The sequence below is a fragment of the Solanum pennellii genome, chromosome 9 (assembly GCF_001406875.1).
Source record: "Solanum pennellii chromosome 9, SPENNV200".
In the NCBI taxonomy this organism is placed as follows: Eukaryota; Viridiplantae; Streptophyta; class Magnoliopsida; order Solanales; family Solanaceae; genus Solanum; species Solanum pennellii.
Window position 1 is genome coordinate 2202427 of NC_028645.1, and position 21003 is coordinate 2223429.

At 31.5% G+C, this 21003-nt stretch overlaps 3 protein-coding genes across 3 annotated transcripts; 2 read left to right on the forward strand and 1 right to left on the reverse strand.

Moving 5' to 3' along the window:
* The first annotated feature begins 3547 nt into the window (after positions 1-3547).
* LOC107030667 (probable glycosyltransferase At5g03795) lies at positions 3548-7147 on the forward strand. Its single transcript, XM_015231938.2, has 5 exons — positions 3548-3695; positions 3785-3975; positions 4755-5008; positions 5783-6131; positions 6229-7147. The coding sequence occupies exons 1-5, from the start codon at positions 3548-3550 to the stop codon at positions 6901-6903; spliced, it is 1617 nt and encodes a 538-aa protein (XP_015087424.1). The 3' UTR covers positions 6904-7147.
* A 1596-nt stretch (positions 7148-8743) lies between these two features.
* Positions 8744-13651, forward strand: LOC107029183 (GTP-binding protein At2g22870). Its single transcript, XM_015230533.2, has 5 exons — positions 8744-9311; positions 10292-10361; positions 12533-12695; positions 12876-13119; positions 13298-13651. The coding sequence occupies exons 1-4, from the start codon at positions 8864-8866 to the stop codon at positions 13086-13088; spliced, it is 894 nt and encodes a 297-aa protein (XP_015086019.1). The 5' UTR covers positions 8744-8863; the 3' UTR covers positions 13089-13119; positions 13298-13651.
* A 4954-nt stretch (positions 13652-18605) lies between these two features.
* LOC107030598 (putative uncharacterized protein DDB_G0281733) lies at positions 18606-19538 on the reverse strand. Its single transcript, XM_015231864.2, has one exon. It carries the CDS (start codon positions 19500-19502, stop codon positions 18810-18812), a length of 693 nt encoding a protein of 230 aa, XP_015087350.1. The 5' UTR covers positions 19503-19538; the 3' UTR covers positions 18606-18809.
* Between the last annotated feature and the right edge of the window lie 1465 nt (positions 19539-21003).

The following is a 21003-nucleotide window of genomic DNA, read 5'->3' on the forward strand; positions in this document are numbered from 1 at the left end:
TCTTGATTTTCTTAAAAATAAATAAATTATATTAAGACAAATTCTTCTATTAGACAAATGTTAAAATGAGACGAAAAGAGTTTCTTACACGTTTAAATCAGCAATTCATTGATTTAATTACTAAAAAAATCGTTTAAATCACATGTTATAGGATTATACTATTTAAAAACTTCCAATAAAATAATTAATTCATTAATACAAGTCTTCATCGTACTTTTGGTGTTTCCTTTTTTGTTTAACTATAATCCAATATAATTATTTTAACATATATTATTATTCTGTTTATTTTTACTTGTCACTATTAATATATCAAAAAAGATAAAAAAAAAATTTATTTCTAGCATTAAATATTATTCTTTAAATTATTTTTTAAGACTTAATATTAAATATTAATTAATAGAAATAATATAATAAAATAGCTAATAATTATTTTCTTATTAAACGTATCAGATCGAACCGTGACAAATAAAATAAACGTAACAAAGTATATTTGAAATCTTTAAATAGCAATTATTCTAACTAACAGAATTATATGGTGATTAAGACCTCATTCCTATCTTCGACAAGTCCTCTCAATTAAGTCATAAACATGTAATTAATAATTAAAAAACAAAAAGAGTAAATGAATTCAAAATAATATTCTCATTTGTCATAACTAACTAAAAATCATAATTATATAAATAGCCATCAACGTGAAATATAATTATATAAATAGCCATTAACGTGAAATATGGTGCACTGATGAAAGTCTCACCTTTAATCAGAGGTCTCATATTCGAGCTTTGAATATAGAGAAAATCTCGTTGAGAGTGTTACTTTCGAATAAGTGTTACAATGTGCAGTCGAAATTTAATCGAAACTCCAATATGAACTTTGGACATCGATTGAAAAACCGAAAAATAAATAAATAGCCAATGCAATTGTTCCTTTTAAAATAAACATCATATCATATCTCTTAAAAAAAACACAAAGCTAAGTTCACACGATGAATACATGTAAATTTGATCTCTATATTCTTATTTTATCTTCTATAAACATAATAATAAATTCCTATATTCAAATATAACTTATGCTGATAAAAAGAAAAAAAGATAAATTAAGTGTTATATACGCTAAACCTTAATTTATGCAATAATCTAAATGCTAATAAAAATTATAGGTCACAAGTGTTTTTCAATTTAGACAGAATGAAAAAGACATATATTGACTATTAAGGAAATTCAATAGTAGTTAAAATGTTAAATTAAGGGAAAAATGTAGAAAAATATTTTAATTTTAGTCGAAATTGATGTTACGATATCAATTTTATGAAGGATTTTTTAACTCTTGCACTATTTAATAGTGTATTTTAAAAATATATATATGCCTACGTGGACATGTTACTATGTATAATGATAAAATATTTATAATTTCCACGTGGGCACATATATATTTTTAAAATACACTATTAATTAAATAGTGCAAGAATAAAAGGTCCTCTCCAAAGTTTGATATATTACAACAATTCAATTAAAATTCAAATATATTTAAGACCTTTTAACCTTAAATTAATTATTAAGGCCAATAAAATTGCTGATTATCTAGCTACATTTATGAGGGGCTTAAGGTTATTTTAACTAGAAAAAAGGCAAATGCTTTCGATAAAATCTTAACGATTTGAAATTTCTTTATGCTAATTAAAAAAGAAGGTATTTTTTTCGGTTTTCCACTTGATGTTTGAAGTCCATACTGAAACTCTAACTAAGTTCTAATCGCACTTTGTAGGATCCATTTGGGGGTAACACTCTCAACATGATTTTTTTCATACTCAGGGCCAGGAGCGGAGCCAACATACATTAATAGGTTCATTCGAACCCTTATCAGCGGAAAATGTTACTATTTATGTATTGTTAAATTATTTTTTTACGTATGTATAGTAGATGTCGAATCTCCTTCGATAAGTTCGTGCTCAGGGCTTGAGCCTGAAACCTTTAATTAAAAGCGAAACAATCTCACTACTAAACCACAAACTATGTCGATAAAAGAAGATATAATTACTCTTATACTTACAAAAATATAACCAAACCACTTACTTTCTCTTCTTAGAAGAAAAAAAAAACAACCAAATTTTAAAGAGATTTGAGAAGTGAAGTAGAGCCATTTTATAAATGACATAAAATGGCCTAAAATTGTATGAAAAAAGGAAATAAAAAAGTCAAAATCAAAAAATGTCATGATGAATGTCCTATAAAATTTTAGTAATTTGATTTATTTATTTTTTTTTACTTTGACAAAATACTTCAAATTTTGAAAAGTTAAACTACTTCCCAAGTCATATAAGTATAGCCCCATCCTAAATAAATACCTTGCCATAACCTAATTAATGACAACAATTAATTGCAATTACGAAGATCTAATTAAAAATTTCAGGTTCCAAAGTAAAAAAAAAAACGAATCTATTAATTACCTCCATTAACTTAATTTTCAAAAATTCAAAATTATACTCATTAAATAACTTCACATCCATCCCTTCACTAATCTCTATTGTAATTAAATAATGGTATGTGGTAAAAATAAGTGAATCTTTTGATATTCAATTTAGATTACAACTTACCATTCTACTCATCTTAGATATACTAATCAATATTACTAAATATATATTTACCTTAATTATATAATAAATATTATAAATAGAACTTAAACCACAAAACATAAAGTATTGTAAGAAAGATCGTAGAATCTTACACACATTTAAAGTCATGGGACGTACCAATTTCATTCAAACACAATTTCTACGACGGTACAAGTAGAAATCATGTCTGAATGAAATTGTTACATTTCATGACTTTGAATGTATGTATGATAGTACTATATCATTTTACGATCTGTCTTACTATACTTTATTTAAAAGTTTTATATGACATCAACTAATTTAACCTGACATTTAATAATTTTTGAAACTTTTAAAGAGATATTTATGTAATTATAAGTCGTTTCGTTATTAATAAAGAAAGAATTTAAAAATTGAATTGTTTTAAATTATAACAAATTGACATTCTTACAACAATATCTCAATCGTTACACGACAAAACTAAAGTCTACGAATACATTAATCTTTTGAAATTCAGATAAAATTACACTGAATATATAATTATTGCGATGAATATGAATGTATAAACTTTTAAATTTTTTTTTTAATGATGGTGATGAGCTTAGAAGTTTGTTTGTAAATGCAACAAAGCCCATTAGTATGCATTATTTTGTGGAAAATAAATACGAAAAGGACAAAATAAAAGAAAATTAATGTATTTTTGCATGAAGAACTCGAAAATAAAAATTATATAAGATGTTTGGCAGAGAATATTGCTACCATTTTTCACCAATTACTTTCTTCTCTTTCTTCAAAAAAAAAAAAGAAAAAAAAATTCTCTTCCCTTTTTACTTTTCCCTCAATAAAATAAATATATAATTTTAAATTTATATATAAGGAAGATTGTAATCATTATTTATTAGTACTATATAGTTTTCTAGTTAGTATAATTATTTTTTTGAGGTCTAAAAAAAAAATATGAAGATTTGTTCATCATGGTGTACTAAATCAGCATCAACAAAACTTTTATGTATTATGATTCCATTTATTTTAATTTCAATTTATTTCGCATTTGGAAATTCAAAGAATTCATCTTTTTCAACTTCAACTTGGCTTTTCAATTCAGGTTAATATTGATTGAATTTTATTGGTTTAATAATAATAATAATGTTTTAAAGGGTATTTTGGTAATTATTTTTCCTTTTTTCTGAACAGGAAAAAATATTTCCGGCGACGGCGGCGGTGAGCTGCCGGAGTTGGTGGCGGTGGCGGTCAACGGTGGCGCTGACCGTGAAGAAGCTATTTTGGAAGATTATAGTTTTTTTAATAGTAGTAATAGTTTTTCTCCACTTACTGCTGAAGCTGATCAAGAATCTCAAGAACAATTTCAAGAAAATCAGAAACAAGTAATTTTTTTTTAAAATATAAAAATTATTTTAATGTTTATAGAATTTTAGAAGAATTTGTGATTTATGCATGTGTCATATTTTTGTGTGATGATTTTTTTTTAAAAAAAATTTATTCCTTCTTGTTTTTAATGTTTTATAAGAATTTTGTGTTTTTTTTTCTTGTATTATGCATGTAGTATTTTTATTTTTTATTTTCCCTCTATTATTTCCATTTTTTTTTTTGAATGGTTTAGATGAAATTTTTGGTTTCACTATGATGAATTTCTGTTTTAAAAAAGGTAGAGGTTGAAATAAGAGTTCTCTTTAAACAATAATAACATACGCAGTGTAGACTCACCAGTGATGTCTGAAGAATGTAATATGTACTTTTTTTAGAGCGGAACCAGTTTGAATTGACTTATTTTAAGTATTTTTAAGTCAAAATAATTTTTTCAGAGTGTTACTAAAAATTCTAGGTTATATATATATATAGCTTATAGGCACTTAGAAGTTGTACTTTTTCTCCAATGATAGGGGAAAAAAGAAAAGAAGAAAAGTTTCTTTTTATGTTTTTGTTTCGACTTTACCTTATTTTGAAGTGATTTCATAATTTAAAGCAAATATTGATATTAATACTAGTAGATATTATTGTTGTGGAAATAATTTGTATGTATAAATCAATTATCATTACATATTTGATGAATAGTTCAAGCTCTGTGTTCGTCGTGGATGAATCTTCCCTTCTTTTGGATCGAAGATCGATTGATTTGATCTATATATGTTTTTTTTTAAAGCAGGTTATTACACAAAAGAATGTAACTTTTAACATTTCATTGGAGAAACCACATGAGTTGTCATCTTTGAATGAAACTCATGCACTTCAAATTGAACCCAAAATCAAGAAAAAGTTTACTAATTTGGAGAAGTTAGAAGTCAAATTGGGAAGAGCTCGAGCCGCCATCAAAGAAGCTGCTACGTTTGGAAATCAAACGGATGATTCGGACTATGTTCCATCTGGTCCAATGTATTGGAATGCCAAAGCATTTCATAGGTATGGCTCTGTTTTTATGAGTTGTCGAGAAGTCTTCCACTCTCTTTTTTGGTCCGAGATGATTGTTTGGTCCAATATTTTTCCGTTGTTGTGATATTCGTTTGGATAGTTCTGTTGAGGTAGACATGTTAGTGGAAAACATATTCTTAGTTGTTGTCATAACATTATTGCTAAAATATGTTTAGTTGAGATGTTACGTTCCAACTGGTCCAATGTATTGGAATGTCAATGCGCCCTTTTCATAGGGGTGGCTCTTTTTCCGATCATTATCAATATAACATGAGTTCTATTGGTTGTCAAGAAGTCAAAACTTTTTTTTGGTCCCGATACGATCGTTTGGTCCTGTATTTTCCCATCATTGTGATTGTGTTATGATGATTCTGTTGAGGTAGACATGTTAATGGAATAGTAACATTGCTGGAATTATGTTTAATCGAGATGTTCCAGTCGGGCCAGTGTGTTAGAATGTCAATGCTTTTCATAGGTATGGTTCTGTTTTTCGGTCATAATGAATGTTTTTGGTAATCTAACTGACACCTCGTTATCGATAAGTCTACTTTGCTTTTGTTTTATATGATCGTTTGGTCCTATATTAATACGAGAGAGAGACATGTTAATGGAATGTGTTTCTATTCTCTGCCTTGACGTCTGATGGAAGTATGTTTAGTCGTTGTCGCTGTATATTCTCATTTTGCCTTCTTGCAATAGAAAGCATCATCGTCCTTGTCATGTTAACTGTTGATTCACGAGCCGCGTATTTGGTTCTAATTTCAGGAGTTACTTGGAAATGGAAAAGGAATTCAAGGTATTCGTGTACGAAGAAGGAGAGCAGCCTATTTTTCACAATGGTCCGTGCAAAAGTATATACGCGATGGAGGGAAACTTTATTTATCAAATGGAGACGAGTAAATTCAGGACTAGAGACCCCGAGAAAGCTCATGTGTTCTTCTTACCTATCAGTGTGACATCGATAGTTCACTTCATATACGATAGAAACTCCAGAGGACATTGGGATCCGATGAGACAAACCGTTATGGATTACATCAATCTTGTTTCTGGGAAATATCCTTATTGGAATCGAAGCCTAGGCGCAGATCATTTCATGCTCGCGTGCCATGATTGGGTAAGAATCTTACATAATCCTCGTTCCCAACACGAACCGTCTTGGTAACCTACGTTGTCTAGAGTACTGATTGTTTTGAAATGTGTTGATCTTGTAGGGGCCTGAACTTTCAAAGTCTGTTCCTGAGCTATTCAAGAACTCAATTCGAGCGTTATGCAATGCTAATACCTCGGAAGGATTCAAGCCTTCCAAAGATGTATCCTTCCCAGAGATCCTCCTCCCCGGAGGTACGATGAATGGCCTGCTCGGTGGTCCTTCTCCATCACGTAGATCAATCTTGGCGTTCTTTGCTGGAGGGCTTCATGGACCTATACGTCCTATACTTCTCGAGCATTGGGAAAACAAAGACGATGACATCCAAGTCCATAAGTACCTACCAAAAGGCGTCTCGTACTATGGCATGCTAAGAAACAGTAAGTTTTGCCTTTGCCCTAGTGGTTATGAAGTCGCGAGTCCACGAATGGTTGAAGCACTCTACACGGGATGTGTCCCCGTCCTCCTTAAGGACCATTACGTGCCACCATTTAGCGATGTTTTGAACTGGAAATCGTTCTCAGTTGAAGTCCCCGTTGATCGAATCCCCGACTTGAAGAAAATTCTGTCTGGGATTTCAACAAGGCAATATATAAGGTTGCAAAGAAGAGGTAAACAAGTTAGGAGACATTTTGAAGTTAATATGTTAGCAAAAAGATATGATGTTTTTCATATGATACTTCATTCTGTTTGGCTTAGAAGATTGAATATGAGGCTTCATGGTCTTGAATATTTGTGACCTATAAGTTCTCATTGATTACAATAGATCCTCGTCGTTCGGCCTTTTCCGAACCTGGTTCATAGCAAAAGCTTAGTGTATCGAACTGTCTCTTTTATTAGTTTGTACTTATGTACCACGTTTTGTGTTACAATGTAATTGTGTAGATTTAGAAATCTACATTTTGATTAATTTGGTGTAATATTTTTTTTTTGAAGAGATTAATGTAAGTTTTTCATTATATATCAAAGTTTAATAGGCCAAATGGTTTATAATAAAGTGTTTTTGTTTTTTTAATTTCTTCTTCTAAATTTTCCGTTTGATATTTGTTCGTAGTTTGATTAAATTTAAATTAATGCAAAAAATTTTACATCGAGATATAATATTAATAATAATAAATAAATAAATAAATAAATAATAATGTTGTGGACATGGTTATGTCACATGGCCAAGTGGCTTTGTGCATGTAGATTGAAGACTGTCCATAACGTAGTCATATATATTTTGCTATTTTTAGTAAAAACATAAATTAATATACGAAAAAAAAGAAAAAGAGAATTATATTATTATATTATATGTGCATAAAAATCCATGACTATAATAGATTAAAAAAAAATCTCATAGCAAACAAGATTGTTATAAGGATATTTTGACTAGATTAACATTTTGTTTTGAATTATTATTTTTTGGGAATATGCACAAGTACCCCTCAATCTATGCCCGAAATCCCACAGACACACTTATACTATACTAAGATTCTATTACCCCTGAACTTATTTTATAAGTAATTTGCTACCCCTTTTCGGCCTACGTGACACTAACTTGAAAAAAAAAGTCATCCAACGTTGGCCCACAAGATAGTGTCACGTAGGCCGAAAAGGGGTAGAAAATTATTAATAAAATAAGTTCAGGGGGTAATAGGACCTTAGTATAGTATAAGTGTGTCTCTGTGATTTCGGGCATAGATTGAGGGGGTACTTGTGCATTATCCCTTATTTTTTTAAAAATGTTTACATTCGATATCAACAAATTGACGTTATTAGAAAAACACACATATTTAAAGAGTCGAAAGAATATATTTTCAATTAATAATATATTTTTCATTCTTCTTCTCCTCATCTCATTCGGTAAATATTTCGAGCTTAATTTGAATCAATAATCAAAAGTTTACATTTGATATTAAACAAATTAACTTTACTAGAAAAGTTGATATAGCATCCATATATTCAAGACGTGTGAGAGGATATATAATATATAATGTATGAATGTTTTTGTTGAGAAATTTAGGTCATTACATTTTCAACTCCCCAAAAATACACTCACACAAAATTTCACTTTTTTAAATAAGTAAATTACATCCCAAATATTATTTTAAATTTTAAAACTTATAATTTCATGTACACAAATATAAAGTTGAAAAATTTTAACTTCAAAATAGCTATAAATAATATACTTTGCCAATCTTACTTTAACAACAATAGTAACAAACATATCGATTTTAATTTCACAAAGTTGTATATACATATGTATATATATATACATATATATTTCACTTTTACTCTAGAAAGATAGAATGATGTGTAGCATTCATTTTTCCACCCACAATCGAGAATATGATGCCTTTTTAGAGAATATTTTGATTCGATTTTACGGAGTTAGAGACTGTATTCCTACTTGATAAGTAGATTCTATGATTCCCTAAATTAGCTCTTGGTCGTTGGTGTGGATCGACAGAATCCGTTGGGAATATTCAGAGAGAACTTTTTTCATAGCGATAATGTGACGGTCTCACAATATTTATATCGATCGTCGCAATCAAATGAAGGTCGAAGGACTATTTAATTCATTATCGAGACTAAAAAAATAAAAATAAAAAATCAAAGTATAGTTTTAGAATTGAGCTAAAAATATATCTTGGGAGTGATAAAGTCGTCTCGAACCAGAGCAGCCATTGAAGTGAAGCTCAAAAATCATCAAGAAAATGCAAATAGCATCAAAATGCCGTCTCTTTCATTCCCATTTCTTCTCCATTTTCCCTCAATCCATCAAACCCAAAAACCCCTTTTCTCCCAAAATCCCAAAAAATCCCCAATTCAGTATTTATGCATCATCTTCAAGAACCTTCAACTCTTCTTCTTCTTCAGCTTCAATATTGGCCAGGAAAGTACTTTTTATGGCTCCTGGAGTTGAACCAGAAGATATTAAGGAAGATATGATTTTACCCGGATCCAATATAGTTGTCGGACCCTATGCGGGTGATGCGAAGATTAAGGAGGTTGAGTTTGTGAAGAGTAGTAATAAGCCTAAAGATTGTCCTAAAGATGAAAGACCTGAATTTGCTATGTTGGGTCGGTCTAATGTTGGCAAATCATCCCTTATTAATGCTTTGGTTAAGAAGAAAGAAGTTGCTCTTACTTCTAAGAAACCAGGTTTGAATAATTTGCAACTCTATTCTTTAGTTTTATGTATCTTTTGATTGCTGAACTTGGATGTAGTGTTTATGCATTTGCTCACTATATGGAGGTGTGAGAGTTTGAATATAGTTGGAGAATGTGGAATTAGTCGAGGTGCGTGAAAACTAGTCGAATATGGTGGTTATGAGGAGAGGTAGAGGTTGAGTGAACAAGTATTGGAGAGACGTGATTAGATATGACATGAGGTAACTTCAGTTTATCGAGTACATGACTTTAAATAAGAGGGTATGAATGTAGTGGATTAGGATAGAAAGGTTATTAGGTAGTTGAGTTTTGACTCACTTTTCGGTGAGATTAGGCTTGGTGTGAGTCTGGGAGCATTGTGCTTTTGATATATGTTACCAGTTGTTGCTCTGTATAGCTTTACTTAATAATTGGCATGTTTTCTTTATAGTCGTATTCCCTTTTATTCGTCAATACTTTGATTTGCTGCACTTGAGCTGAGTGTCTTTTTTGCGCCTTTTGGGATTTCATGGTGTATATTGTTGTTGTTGGTTTAATTACTGAGCTTGTTATAGCTAGCGGAGCTAGGATTTTCACTAGTGAGATTCAAAATATAATAAGTAAACGTATATCACCGTAATTTTTCTGCCAAGGGTGTTTGGACGAAACCTTGAGGTACCACCCTAGCTTCCCAAGGTGAAGCTAGGATTTTGAGATTACTGATAAGGTTTTGGATAATTTTCTTTATATATATCAAGTGGATTTTTAAACACAGATACACGGTCTAGGCCAAAGCTATTGAGTTCTGCGGCTTGTAGCTCCCGCCTGCTAGCTCCCATGATTATAGTATACAAGTACGAGTGTTGGATAAACATAGCCGTCAAAGTAGGAATGGATGGCTAGCTCTGAGTGTTGTAGCTGGATTTTGGTAGTTACTTGGTATTTCTATGGATTAGAGGTGAATTCTGATGTTAGTATGTTTAACTGTACAGGGAAGACTCAGCTGATTAATCATTTTTTGGTGAACAAAAGTTGGTACATTGTGGATTTGCCTGGTTATGGGTAAGCCTTTCTTCATTTTTCTTTTGTTAGAGCACCCTTTGATAGGTCGAGCTGTTTTACCATTACAACGAAAGGTGTTGGGTAAAGCTATTTTAGAAAGTGTTAGCATTACAGGTTGGGGACTAACAGGCTGAGGTGGAGCCAAGGTTTCAACTTTATGGGTTCTGAATTCAGAACAATGATTTCACTGCTATAACCGGGTTCTAAATGTACTATGTGTATCTATTTAATAATTTCTTTAAATACATACACTTTTTAAGTAAAAGCTCTTGGTTCGGCCGAACAGTGCATGGGTGATATCCTCCGTCTCTGCTAGTAGGCTATAGCAGTAATCTCAACTAAATGCTTACCGTACTTGATGCTTTTATTCGAACGAAGTAACACGACTTCAATTGGTATGATAAATGGCTACTGGTTTGTTACATTATGCAATAAAGTGCACCTCAAAACCAAACTAATTGGGGTAAACTAGATGATTTACTATGTTAAGTTGAAGAAATTGCGCTTGTTTGGTCGTGTTACTTTCAATTTTTCATTCCTAGCAACTAAACTGTGTTTTTGATGAACTTTTAGTTTGTACGGGGAGCAGGGTGATGATATTACAGGCAACACATTAAAAGAAAAAGAGGGAAGAGAAACGACTACTTTCCCTACAGCAGAACTACCTTGATGGATTTTGAAAAGAGAGTGTTTTCCACCAGGAATTTGAGAATCTTTGTCTCAAGCCATTTAAACAGCCTCTTGCAGAAATGCAGGGTAAGGCTGCGTACAATAGACCCTTGTGGTCCGGCCCTTTCCCGTACCCCGCACATAGAGGGAGCTCTAGTGCATGGGGCTGTCTTTTTTATTTTCTTTTCAATTTGAGAATCTTTATAAAAAGCTTCAAATGAGAAAACACCTCATCTTGATCCCAGTCATCTAATTTTGTCTTTGCCATCATCTTGGATTTACAACCACACAGACTATACATCTGTTCTGGCACTCATAAAGCACATTGCAGTCTTCTCCAAGATGAAAAATTAGATTTGCAATCCAAAGAAGACCCACATTCTTCTCTTTTGCATTGCTTACATGCTAGTACTATTATTTGAATGTTACTGCTTTTACACTGTTCCAAATAAAAGCATCACGGTTCCAACCTTACCTGGAAATAGTATCCTTCATTCTTCCCAATAAAAGCTTCACGGTGCGAATGCCCAATTATGTTTTCTTGAAGTTTTCAATTCAAGAAGCTGTAATGTCTTCTCTCTGGCCATGTGATATTATTCCACTAAACCCTTGAGTATACCTTGTTGCTGTAGTTGCTGCAGCAAAAAACCTGGTTATACAAACAGCTTTCCCTAGTTACCTTTGTGAGAGACATGGCTTCTTTCACTCCCGATAGCTTTCCACATTTTCAAGAGCAGGAACCCCACATAAATTGTTATTAGAGAACTCTAAATATGTAAAAGGAAGGAGGAAACCGCTGTCAAACATAACATCTACTGCCTCTAGACCGCAGAAATAGATGGTTGCAGACAATGCCTCGGGGAGAAATCAGCATATTTATTAAGATCCAAAGAGCAGAACTCGGTTTAGTGTTAGTAAACAGTGCGCTAGACAAATCAGTTCCACCTGGCTTCAACATAATTCAGTGGAAGTGTTGTAAATGCTAAACCAAAAATCAGACATGTCCATTCTCGTGCACATCTTGATAAAACAGTCTAGATTATTCTGTTGTGATGTTTATTTGAAGATGTATTGGAGTAAAATAAAATGTTGAGTGATGTTACAAATCTACCAGCCAAATGGTCACCAAGGCTATATTTGCTTCATTTTGTGTTCTTTTTTTTATAGATCTCGATAGGCTTCCCACTGTTTATGATTACAAGTCTGTAGAACCTGACCTGATTCAATTTCGACTCCTATAAAATAGCCAGAAGTGTATCATTCATCAAAGTAATTGAATCGGATTTCTTCTCCTTTATCTTCCCCTTCCCTGACTTGAGCATAGTTGTAGAAGCTCTCCTTATGTAGTGAGTTTGTGCTCTCTCCTAAGTCCTATTTGCTCTGTCTGCTAGTTTTTTAGTTATGCTTTTCCATCACTTGTTGACAGCTCTTTGTACCTTTTGCATTAATATGGAAATCACTATTTTGACTACTTCTAAGTTATTTATCGTTACTTGTTTCAGTTTTGCTAATGCGTCTGAAGCTGCTAGAATGGATTGGTCCTCCTTCACAAAAGGTTACTTTTTGAATCGAGATACCTTGGTGTCGGTTCTGCTTTTAATTGATGCTAGTGTACCCCCTCAGAAGATAGACCTTGATTGTGCTAATTGGCTTGGACGCAATAAGGTATGCTTCTGATTTGCTGATCTTCGTGGTCTTTGTTAGTATTTTCGTTCTTTTCATGTGGTTATTATCATTTATCCCGTTTACTCCTTATAAGTAAATCATTTCGTACCATTGTGGACTTTCATACGACATATTTCTCTTTTTTTCCTGATAACTGACTTTCATGCAACACATTTGCAGATACCAATTACATTCGTTTTCACGAAGTGTGACAAAATGAAGGGAGGGAAGGCAAAAAGGCCCGATCAGAATATTAGAGATTTCCAAGAGCTAATCAGGCAGAATTACAATCATCAACCTCCATGGATAATGACTAGTAGTGTCTCTGGTTTGGGCAGGGATGAGCTACTTCTACATATGTCACAGCTGCGAAACTATTGGAACAACGAGTAGCTCAACTAAAACATCAGTGTTATTTTATGAGGTAAGCCCCTTATCTAGGATCTTGATATATACCATGATATTGATCTTTTTGGTCCCTCAGAAATGATGAACCTAGCCACATAGAACTCGTAACGCTACTTCATGATGGAACTGTAAATTCTCCATGCATAATGATAAAATGTATTACCAGCCTTGCTTTTCGTACTCCTCTATGGCAGGATATTCAACCTGGTCCAAACACAACGATTATCTCCAAAAATGAAAACGTGGAAGGAAGGATACTCTGGAGACGATGCTGGAAACCTACAAGTAGAATCGAACAAAGGAGTTTTTGCAAATACTTAGCTAGCGTTTGGGTATAAATTTTGAAAATTGATCTTAAATATTTGTTTGACGATGAAATTGGTTCATACAATTGCCTGTGTTGTAATTTGGTCAGTTAAAGCATAGCTACTTTTTTTGTTATTATTCACCACTTGGATATAGAAGGCCAAAAACAGTACTAGTGTAATGTTCTAATGATGATACCTGATTTGTGGATAAAGACAAAAGAAGGTAGTTTGGTGCACAAAGCAACTCGAGCTCGAAGGCATATAATGTAGATAGTCTATCTTTACACGAGTATTTCTTAGCGTGTTCCTATTAAGTATTAATTCATCTATTTTAATTTATATGACACTTTTCTTTTTAGTTTGTCACAAAGAATGTCACATATTTATAATTAGAAACAACTTAATCTTGAAAATAAATATTTATAACAACACATTTGGTCGAAGAAGTATTTTGGATTGACAACTTTTAGAAGTTTTTTTTTTTTTTCAAATCAAACTGTGTCATATAAATTAAAATCGATAGAGCACTTTTCTTCCTTTGACACCTTTTGATTGGAGGAGTAAAGATACTAATTTGATTTGAGTATTGTTGTGGTAGAGGAAAAAGCACATCAAACTTTTTAATTTTTTTATAATCGTGTTGTCCGAGTCAATTCATGTTGTTAGACTTTATGAGATATTTGCCACCACCTACTACAAATAACTATTAATTCAACGAGATATCTACTACCTTTCACTATCAACAACTATCTTACCAAGTGTTTCTCGAGACGATCATGATGTATACATTGGAAGAGTTGTTATGTGGTTAATATGGAAGCTGGGAGATTTTTTTTTCTTCATTTTGGTTTCCAACTCAGTCTTAGGCATTTCTGGCCTAATTAAATTCGAATTCAAAGTTGAAAAAGTTTCACATTGTGTTTCGAAATGAATAAAATATTATCTAACAAAGACGACTCGAGCTCAGATAATGTTAAGTTGTCACCTGTTTTGTCTGGTCAAAACATGAAATGGGCCTACTTCAGGTGCATGATCTAAATTTGGTTTTGTATTCTGTTGTCCCAGATTGACCTGATTATAGATGGACTTGCCACCCAGGGGGTGGGTGGGGGTGGGGGTGGGGTCATTATATGTTTTTATTATGAATATACATCATTTTGTTGTAATGCTTGCATATGCAAAATTAGGATTTAAAACTTTATAAATTTAATGCTCTAAGATAATAAATATCAAATTTTAAACTTAATATTTATACACATTTAGTAAATTTTTTAATATATAAGATTTGTCTAGATATTAATCTTCTAATCTCGCCCTTGAAAGCTGGGTCCGGAGCCTAAAGGGTATAAAATATTAATCAAAATTTCAAAACGGTATATAAAATTTCATATTAACCAAAACGGCAAAATCGCTGGAACAACAGCGATTTCCTCCGCCGAAAAAAACAAAATCGCTGCTACTGCATCGATTTTGCAAAATGTGATTTTTTTTTAAAAGGCAGCGATTTTCTTTAAAAATAAATAAATGAAAATCACTGCTTAGGCAGCGATTTTCTTTTATTTTTTTTAAAAGAAAAATCACATTTTGCAATATTGTTGCAGAAACATTGATTTTGCTTTTTTCGGTGGACGAAATCGCTGTTGTTCCAGCGACTTTGCCGTTTTGGATAATATAAAATTTTATATACCGTTTTGAAACTTTTGTTAATATTTTATATCCTTTAGGCTCCAGACTCCTTGAATGCTCGTCTTGATGCACTAGATAATCCATAGAAAGAAAAAAACATAGTTACAAGTGAAGTAGTGTCTCTGTATCACTACCTCCTTTATCAATGAGCGATCGCCTTATTTACTTTGTTGTATCTTCTTTTAATAAAAGTTATATTTTCGCGATGGACTTGATTTTTCGAAAGATAATGAAAAAGTGATAGATGTCAAATATGTCTCAATATAAATATTGATGGTTCTACTAATTTGGAATTAACCTAGTGGTTTGTGATTACACATCTTTAAGATAACTTTGAAAAATACTTTCATCGTCTTTTTTTATATAACGTCTTTCAGGTTGTTTACATCATACCTTTTGAATTGCGATTATTAAATTAAAGTGTTTTATATATCGTACCATCTTTTTTTCATCTTTGCTTATAGCAAAGAAACTATTTACCTAATGAAATTACTTAAATTATGTCAACAAACTTCATTAATATATATATATATATATATATATATATACTAAAGCCCCATTTTTGAGAATTTTGCAATCAGTTTATAAATGGAAGTTTTTTTTTCTTTCTTTTAAAAAATAATCTTAAATGGTAGGAGTGGAAAAGGAATAATAGGACCCTCAAAATTGGTAATTATAATAATGCATTATACTAATTAATTTCCAACCTTAAGACATGCTCAAACCATATACTATACTATTGTAGTCAAACTATTTTTTTCTTGATAAACCGATATCTGATACTTAAGATTTATATCGAGATAAAATAATATTTTCTAGCAAAAGTGATTTTTTTACTCGAGGTTCAACTTTGGAACCTTTAATAAAAAAACAAATATACTTACTAATGATATGCCTTGTTAATTACTTTCTCTGTCCGAAATTATTTGTCATGGTTTCTATTTTTAGAGTCAAACTATGCAAACTTTGATTAACATTTTACAGTGTATTTTTTTATCATATTAATATGCAAAAAATTATAATTTATAGTACTGTTCATATAGTTTTAGAATATCTAATTTTTATTGCTGAAAATATCGAATTAATGTGATCCAATTTATTTACTTTTGAAAATTAGTCAAATTGACTTTCGATAAACGCAACATGACAAACAATTCCGGACGGAGGGAGTAATTAATAATAGGACACCATCACATAGGATTTATTCAAAAGTCATTTTTAGACTCTATTTGTATATGGTGTGCACGCCCACAAGACTTTCAACTTTCAAATGACAACTGGATATTGAAGATTATATAAATTATTAAAAATGTAAGTCTTGTGCCTTTTTTTATATATAATTATTCAATATTTGAAATTTTCGTTAGCTCAAAGTTATTTTACATTCATGCTTACGTAGGATATATCGAAGGAAAACTCGTTTCTATCGAGACTTTTTTTACTGTCAAAGCTCGAATTTAAAAATTTTAATCAAGGATGGAGGAATTGATTCTTGATGGTAGAAATGTTTGAATCCCACATTAGTTTGGGTTTGGATAATTTGTCCCCTTACAAAGTACTTTAATTTTATCGATATTCTAGTTGTGACATCAAAATTACTCTTCACAGAAAAATACCTAACTTCGCAACTAATTAGTTGACAATTATTTTTTACATATTTTCCTTATTTGATAAATCGAAACAACAATAACATATCTAATACAATTTCATGTACTCGGTTTTTGTTTTCTACCTTTTGTAGGGTAGAGGCAACAACAACTAGAGTCTATAGGTTAAAACTCAAACACAAGGACAAATTTTATGCTCTTTTAAAGAATAAGTCATACAATGTTCCTTGTTTTGCTTCTTGATTCAAAGTTATACATACATACATATATATATATATATATATATATATACACACATATATATGTGTCTGTGTGTGTTTAATCAAAAAAAGTTGTTCATTCAAAGTTGAATATTGAGGATAAATTAAACAAAATGATTTTATGTGTTGGCAAGACATTATTTTTCTTTTTAAATTTCTTTTGGGCCAGAGATTGTCTTTAAGTTGTTGGACAAATATATTTATTAGAAGAGGAAATTGATTCAAGTATATATAAAGAAATTGTTAACCTATTTTATGTAAAATAGAAGAATTAAAAAAAGGGTCAAAACACACTTAACCTATTTCAGTTTCATAACTATACTATTGATATTGAGAGTGTGAGTTTTCTGGTTAGCGAAACACAACTTGACTATTTTTTTTAATGATATATGTACTAGACTCTCTCTTTTATTTAAATTTTTTGTCACGTGACATTCCACGTAGAAAAACAACTCCACGTGGCAAATCTAAATAAATTAATATTAGGCTAAAGATTAAAGGTTAAAACTAGCACGGTATAAATTAATTTGTTTTAATATTCGTGACATTCACCATCTTCTTCTATACCTTCTTAGTCGTGGCCTCGTCTCTGTCATGACGTCGATATCTCTTAGGATTTTAAAGAAACCAATTAAATTATATTTAAAATACTAATGCGTTAGCTAATAGAGTCGTTAATTTAGCCGTTTAGGTAGAAAATTCACACTACCAATAGTTTAAATATGAAACTTAATGAAGTCAAATAATTTTTAAGTGCGTTTTTTTATTCTTAAAATAAATTGTAATCATGCATGAAGAATTAACGACTAGACGTGTTGCAACATAAGACTTATGTATAGCATAATTCTCTTTAGTGTATATGTTTTCTGTTGCCAATCTGTGTTATGAAAATCAGAAATTACTGGTTGTAATGAATCATTCAGAAACACGAAGTAACTGAGATTTTTAGAACCAGTAAATAAGATGAACAGAAAAATAATTGAATCTATAAAACTTACCAGAATCTGGAACCTCCCAGGGTAAAATGATCTTAATCAGTAGAGTATAGATACCAAAAACTCTATCAGCGAATCAATCCACAGCAGGAAAGTACACAAAGAAATATGTGTTTTTTAAGAAGAAGGAAGATCATAAAATTCGTAGGGAAATATTCTGCAGACTGAATGGTATTTATAGGCAAGAAGAATATATTCTCAATCGATCATTTGCCGAAGCCGAAGCCGTAGCCGAAGCGAGCGAGCGACGACGACGGCGCGAGGGGGGTCCCTCTTTCCAACCCTTTTAACAATTAATAGGAGTGTTTATTTATTTAAACTCTCCTATTTTCATTTCCATTATCGATGAGGGACTATTGCCTTTTTCATTAAAGCATTAGAGGACTTTTCAAGTTCCCAACCTTTCAAGTTCTAAACTTTTCAAATTCCTCTCCTTCCCTTTATTTCCCATCAATTCTTGCTACATACCCAACATTTTCTTACTTTAGAGCTAAAATAAAATCATCAAATAATTAGTAAAATGTCAATGCTACAAATTAAAGACCATACTTGTGGAATAATAATACCAAATATTTGATATTTAATTTTGCAGTACGTAGGAAGTAAAACTGAAAATGTAAAGAAAATAAAATAAAAAATCTTCAAGTGTTTGAACTATGATATATATCTTTTAGTTCCAATTCAAACTCTTGAATATCTACATCATTTTCTTATGAATGAAGCATAGTAAGTTACAGGCCACCAGTAACAGAGCCAGAATTTTTTTTATATATATATAGTAAATGTTGAACTCTTTTAGTGAAAATTCTGTTTCTGCTAGTACTGGACGTTGAGGCAATGAGAAAGGGAGCTAAAGAACCGCGTTTGGTGAAGTAAGAGTACCCGGGCTTAGAAGAATAGAAGAGCACCATGCAAAAGAGGCCGGCGATAGAGGAAAATTAGCTAATGGACTACACGATCCAAAATAATTTTCTGATGGAATCCGGGGCGTTACATGTGATCTTTCTTGTTCTTCATTATTCGTTGAGTCAATGCATGTTTCAACTACTTGCTTAATGTTAGAGGAAGAAGAAGGACGAAGGAACTCACGCCATTGTGATGCAATATCATTATTATTATTGTTGTTGTTGTCGTCATTACTTCTTTCTAAAGAAATCGGTGAGAGAACAAGTGGTGGAGGAGCAATATCTTGTAAACGCCTCGAGTTGAAAGAACCAGAGCCACAGCCAGAGCCAGAACCAGAACCAGTATCAGAGCTAGAGGTAGAATTATTAGAGACAGATTGAAACTCGGGAGATGAAGTGAGCATTTGGACAAAATCCTTGAAATTATTAGGTTCAACCCTATATATTTTAGGAGGTGTAGGTGGCAAAGGTGCAATTGGTAGTTTAGTCATTGGTTTTGTTGGGAGTTTTCTAACTCCATGAAGTGAGGAATGATATGAGGCTAATTTTTTATTTTTCTTTTGTTCTTGTTGTGGATATGTTGAAGAAGAATTAGATGAGGAAGATGAAGAAGAAATAGTATATGAAAAAATATCCATATTAATTTTTTGTTTTGTGGTAAGTTTATATTAGCAAGAAACTTTAGTATTAAGAATATACATTTTTGTTGCTTTTGCATTTTGGTTATTTATAGAGAGATAGAAGATTAATTATTGAAAGGGAACTTAGAAAAAGATGGGATGTGATTAAAATAATTAAAGAATTTGTCTTTAAGCGTCGGCTTTGGTTGAATATATATAAGATAATTGAACATATATATATATTTGACCTCTATTTAAAATTGCCCCCATATATAATTCGTTTGAATTTTAGACAGATCGATGCATAAAATATTTTGTATTTATACAGAATATGAAAAAAAGTTTGCACTCTAATAGGTGTGATGTAGATCTGCATGCATTAAAGGTAGCTTTCACGATTCAAACCGATAATTTATAGATCATACGAAGATAATTTTGTTATTATTTCAAGACTTCGTTTTAATGAATGTAATAGCTATGCAAAATTATAGCTATGTTTGGTCCTATATGGTATTCGAAATATTTAAATACGTGTGACGTGAAATTTTTTTAAGAGGTAATAAGTCTATAATGTTAATAAGAGATTCTTATTTTCGAAATTTGAATCTGATATCTCTAATTAACGATAGATGGAAATGATCACGTCCATCTCACATCATCCCTTGGTGGTGCTTTGTTCCATATATCTATCTGTGATATGTATTAAAAGAGTATGTTAAGGTTACATAATTAAAAAATTACATTACAACTTGCCATGTTTGTCTAGTACTGTTGTTCATATTTGACTTCTATTATAAAATTGCCTCCATTATTGTTTATTTCTTACATTTATAGTCCCTTTGAATAGCTATCTTCTATCCCCCCCCCCCAAATCCCCCTTCTTGGTGTATAGGGTATATAAATCAAATCGAAAATTGAGTTATTTTGAAAATTTTTTTATTAGTGGTTGGTTTGATTTGGTTTTGTGTCTTAAAAAAATCCCGATTATATTTGGATGGTTCAATTGGCTTGGAGGGTAGTTATTCACACGATGATCCGAGCTTGTCTAGTGCGGTTTACTTCCTCTGTGTGATTCGCAAGCTATTACACATCGAGGGGTTTATTCAGTGCGCATAGCGTGCTCACCCGAAGGGCAAAGACTCTAGCGACTACGGGTTATTCTGGAATTCCAAAAAAAATAATAATAGAATTAGCCGAAGGGAACGATTTAATATCTATTATACATATATAAATAAAATAGTGTAATTTCTGACAAAAGAGTTCGAATAGACCCCTAAGTCTTAACGAACTACAACTCCGATTAATGAAACCAACTTATGACTTTTAACCTAGCTTATATACCCTTCACTTTTAAACATTTTTTATGTTTATAAAACAATTAAATAAGTAAAAAAATAAATGGTTATAATCTAGTTTAACCAACTTATACCCTTTTAGTCAAACATATTTTTAGTTGCAACTTGATTCAAACTTCAAATTATTTTTATAATTCAATTAACTTTTAGCAATTATGTGGGAA